Source organism: Pollicipes pollicipes, unplaced genomic scaffold (genome assembly GCF_011947565.3).
Source record: "Pollicipes pollicipes isolate AB1234 unplaced genomic scaffold, Ppol_2.1 Scaffold_4881;HRSCAF=5763_pilon_pilon_pilon, whole genome shotgun sequence".
NCBI classification, from domain to species: Eukaryota; Metazoa; Arthropoda; class Thecostraca; order Pollicipedomorpha; family Pollicipedidae; genus Pollicipes; species Pollicipes pollicipes.
In genome coordinates, this window is record NW_023596576.1 from 22,840,494 (window position 1) to 22,845,493 (window position 5,000).

Genomic DNA, 5,000 nt, shown 5'->3' on the forward strand with positions numbered 1-5,000 from the left:
CGAGAGAGAGAGAGAGAGGGAGGGAGAGAAAGAGAGCGGACGGTAAATAAGGAGAAGACGAGCCGGCGTCGTGACCAGCAGAGCACAATAGTTGTATGTCTTGTCAAATGTAATTGTCAGAGCGATGTATTGACAATGCATTGTCGGAGCAAGAGTGTAGCAGAGGTCGGTCATCTGTCTGTGGTTAGCAGTCAGTTGCTAGCAGGGTAAACTGTAGGTAATCAGCCATTCATGCCCGTTTCGTTTTCCTGCTGATGAACAGGGCCTCTGCCGGCCTTCCGCACACTCTGCGACCTCGAACCCACGACAAGGCCGCAACGCGCAGCGCGCATGCCAGCGGCGCTTCTTCTTTCAGGCCTGAGGACAGTGCCTCTCAACAGACATCAGTTGCCAAAGTGCAGCCGGTGCGAGTATAACTGCCAATGCCCAAAACGATGTGGCAAACCAGACACCAGGTTCGGCTGGAGAAATCGCAGTGTACAGCCAAATGTTTGCGTAGCTTGGACCTGGCTGGATTGTACTCAAATGGTCTGAAGCCTGCCACCGATGTCAGCGCAGGATATGTACGCCGAGAGAGTGTTTGCGATCGCCAAGCCCGGAGGCGAATTCAATGGCAACTTCACCCACACCCCGGCAAAACCAGAAACCATTTGAATGAACACCAGGCAATATCCCTCGAGTATGGCGAAGACAATGGTGAAAAGGTGTCTTCTGTCACCGACGAAACTCGTAACAGCCTACATTTTCCCCCTGCAGCCAGATCTGTGTTAACTATCCAAATGTAGACAGAAACGGGATAGGCTACGCACAATAAAGCTGAAAGAATTGCGTTAAGCCATCAACGTTATAAATAGTTTCGTCCCAGAAGGCTGATTTGCAATAAGGCATCATCTGCTGACAATTCCAAATGGCCTACTGGCTGGAGCGTAAGTCCTAATGCATGAGCGGCGGCGCAGCGGGCTTAAAGGGAATGCTGTACATTTGCGCAACACTTGAATGGACCAACTGCATTGACCCAAGGTCAGGTATAAAGGTCAGACCAGTTGTACTATTATTCTAGGAGCATTGGGACAGTTTCCGGTGACCATTGCGAATTGTTTTGATGACAGGAAGGGCACTAAACATCTTCCATGGAGTTCTTAAAGGTCGTAATAGGTCACTGACCTCAATTAGCCGATGGCGACATTGTACTTTTAGCAGGATACTGTTTAGCGTAATATTTGTCCCTTATTCAACTGCAAAAATCAAAGCTGTCTTGTATGATTCTAGTCATCATGATTTACACAACGTCAAACAAGACCACTAACCTTTGATGAGAGCAAGACCTGCTGCTTAGAACACGCAATTAGGTTCTGCGGACACTTTGGAGACCAGCCTTAAGTTCAAGCTGGTTCGACCTTATTTGTCCCGATTTCATAACCTGGGAACCTCAAACGTTGACCAAAGTGAGTTTACGTACAGGCCAATACACCCTGCGAATTTTATGTCTAGCTCTCTTAGTTCCTGAGATCTCAGGGCGGGAGGGGAGTCAAATGGCCCCCCGCCCCCCCCCCCCCACCCGAGCGAACAGTATCCAAGCGGCGGCCCGGGCGTGTGTTAACGCTTATTTCCATACCCTCAATATCTATGTCGACGTGTTAAGGAAAGCTTCAACTGCATCCATTGAAACGCCGTTTTTTTCTTTCGCAACCTATGGTGACCTTACATTTGACATTAAGTCGGAGCTTTGGTTACATTTTGCATTGCTCGGTGAGACCTTAAAGGAGTATCTTCGTTTTTTTCGCATGCGGTGTATAATGAGAATATGTACAGGCTTTCTCTGGGAGACTATTTCAAGGTCATCCAGGTATACATGACGTCATAATAGGGTCCAATCCAAAACCTTACATTCCGTTGGCAATGCGGCGATCAAGGCCAATGAAAATATAGATGTTAAGTATACCAGATCGGGTTTTCGTGAGCACGATTTTCAGACACATCGGCCGTCACTTGGCATTCAATCAATGCTGTGCATGGCACGATGAGGCAATCAAACAATAACGTATTAAGGAGCATATTCACTACAGAGAACTTGTGCAAAACGACATAAACCGTGCAGTTCCTCCATAAAGTACATCTTAAGCCGCGGGAGGACAATCTGTCTGCTTTCAAGTTCACTTCCAACGATCATGGACATTATTGGACGGGGACGCTGTTGTAACGATTTTGACACTACGGCCTATTTTTGGCGCATGGGAGCTGGTCACTTCACTGCTGTATCATATTCGTGATCTTTCGTGATACGTGAAACTATACTCATGCAGAGGTGGAGAGAGAAGTATGCGCATGAGATGCAATGGTTCAAGACTTTTGGTGCGGTTTAATGTTATGTTGCCAAACGTTAATGTTATGTTACTTAATGTTACATTACATTCTTGCTAAAGTGATATAGATTGACGTTCGTGCGAGACACTAATTCATCATTATATGCCGATTTTTACGACACGCGCTTACCACAAAGAGAACTGTGTCAATTAGCTTGTCATAAAACATGCATTACACATCATGTCTTGATGATAAATAAGACAATATATTTGCGCCACCAGATGTCAGCACCGAAGAGAACGTGATGTGGTATGTCGGCTGGCACAAGCTGGGTTCCAGTATTTGAATAAATATTCACGACCTCCATGACATGCTATTGCGTACCATCATGTTCTGCAACTAACGCCGCGCCCAAGCGCAGTCTTGGAGATTCGACAGTCTCGAACTACTAGCTATCATCCCAAGCGTAACCCAGCGGCTGAGTGTGCCAATGGCACAATCCTCAACATGTTGGCCAAGTTCGTGGAGCATGGCTCCCATTGGGACATGCATCTTCCGACACTGATGTCGGCTTATCAGAGCCAGATGCACGATAACCCGGCTCTCATACATCCATTTGGCCTGATGTTTGGCTGCGAGCCCGCCTTTCCGCTGAGGCTGCTCTGGGAGAGCGTCGTCCGTCGGCAGACCTCACACCGACCTGTCCTCAGCATATTGACGACCTGAGCAGGTGCCTGAGACTGGCGTTGGAGGGCGTGTTGGATTGTAATCATGCTTCGGATAACCGCAGCAGAGGACTGTATGAGCGTCGGATGAACAAATGTTCGCATTGTCGTAACCAACGGATGTTTTTGTGTTGTAATATGCCTGAGCGAGTTGAGCGCTATCAGTGTCTGTGCCCGCGGCATCCGACGGTGATTGCTGATCAGAGTGGTGATCCTTCCTTCGGCCGCTCCGATGGCGGTAATGTGCATTGCACAGCCACGGTGTGTGGTGTCTCCTGTGACAGTGTACCCTGTATCCTATATCTTGTATCCTGTATCTTGTACTGGCCCACACCGTACACGACGTGACCGCCTATGCGGAGTGCATGAATTAATGTTCTAAGTTAAGTATGCGATATTGAGATTTACGTTGCGGTTTACCCAAACTTTGTCGTGGAAGACTTGATCACCCTTTGCTCTCAAAAAGAGGATTTGCGCTTAGATCGGTGAACATCGCTGTTAGTGGCATATGTTATCATGACGTTGATCACATACCATTTGCTGCGTTTGTGTATTGCAATCATAAAATATGTACAACACAAAAGCAAACAGTGAGTGCACATGACAACTACCATGGCGAACTATGCCACATGGTGTAGGTTTAGGACGTTCTTCAAAAATCATGGCAAACCGATTCAAATTGCTGATGAATTTCGAGAACATGGGATTCCCGAAGTAGAATTTTTAGACTACAACCTGCTCGGGCTCCGCCAGCTGAGGGACTCCGCCAGCAGCCGCGTACGCCTGGGCCTGGGCCTCGGCATTAGGATCCTCAGGAGCCTGGGGGATGGCGTCGCCGGTGGCCTGGAAGCCACCCGGGCCAGCCGTCCAGTTGATAGTGACTGGCACGTCGTTGCCATCTTCGTCCTTGGCGACGAACGAGTAGGTGCCCGTCATGACCACGCCGGGGTTGTCGCCGATCTGCTGGATCTGGCCGCTCACGTCCTGCACGATTGGATCCGTGGTCTCGAAACCGTATGAGAAAGAGCCGTCCTCGTTCTGGACAGACTCCATGCGGATGATATCGGAATTAGCGTCGACAACCTCCTCAATGATTACCGGGGAAGCCTCGGCAATCTCCTCCTGGGGCCGAGCGGCCGCCAACACCATCAGAGAGGCGATCAGCAGCTGGAACAGTAAAAACGCTGTCAAGAGTCCGTCTACTAGGTAATCCATAACTAGGTAAACCAGATTCATAAGCACTGCCAAACAATAGGGCTATTTAGAGGAAAGTACACAAGTCCTCATCCTGAAACCATGGCAATACAGAGGGAAACCCGAGCTTGGTTCAGGTTTGTTTCTAAGCTAGCTCACAATAGCTTTGGAAGCTCACAGCACTCGCGTTGTAAGTTCTAAGTCCACACATATCGTACAGAAATGGTCTCAGTTGCCACGCAACAACAGATATAAACGTGCATTGGAAGCGAGAGGCAAAACCGAGGAAACACTACACGCTATAATCACGAGGAGGACAAAAAGCTTGGGCTCTTTGGCCGTTTTACTTACGAATTTCAATGTTTTTTGTCCGGTGGCTCTTGGCTGAGTGACGAGCCATGCAGAGACCACCTCTTTTTATACGGCCGCCAGCCGACTGTTCACGGGATTACCGAGATAATACGACCGCGGCGGCATTGCCGTTGCGTTCAGCCGACACTCTTAGCATGCACGCGAGGCCATTATCAGCAGCTCAAAGACGTACACTGGTTTTACTGATGGGACTTGTCCCGGTGTAACGGTCGCACGGGAATGCATATGCTCGATTCCAGAGCATATAACTATGCGTCTTCACCTTTAAACAGGCATAGCCTCGTGTATTTTGCCAGGTGCGAGACCTCTGATGTATGCTGTATTTTCTGTTTGTGATATTACCCAGCTTGCCAAGTCATCTGTGGTCAGTAGTCCCTCATGCCGCAGGGTAGATTGCTATGCACG

General features: G+C 48.7%; 1 protein-coding gene across 1 annotated transcript; it reads right to left on the reverse strand.

Annotated features, from left to right (window-relative positions):
- Positions 1-3,595: 3,595 nt before the first annotated feature.
- On the reverse strand, positions 3,596-4,601 carry LOC119099676 (larval cuticle protein 16/17). Its single transcript, XM_037222740.1, has 2 exons — positions 4,575-4,601; positions 3,596-4,196 (listed from the first exon to the last, which is right to left on the reverse strand). Exon 2 carries the CDS (start codon positions 4,176-4,178, stop codon positions 3,753-3,755), a length of 426 nt encoding a protein of 141 aa, XP_037078635.1. The 5' UTR covers positions 4,179-4,196; positions 4,575-4,601; the 3' UTR covers positions 3,596-3,752.
- Between the last annotated feature and the right edge of the window lie 399 nt (positions 4,602-5,000).

Coding starts and splice junctions, on each gene's coding strand:
- LOC119099676 (XM_037222740.1), bottom strand. CDS start 4,178: ATGGTGTTGGCGGCCGCTCGGCCCCAGGAGGAGATTGCCGAGGCTTCC.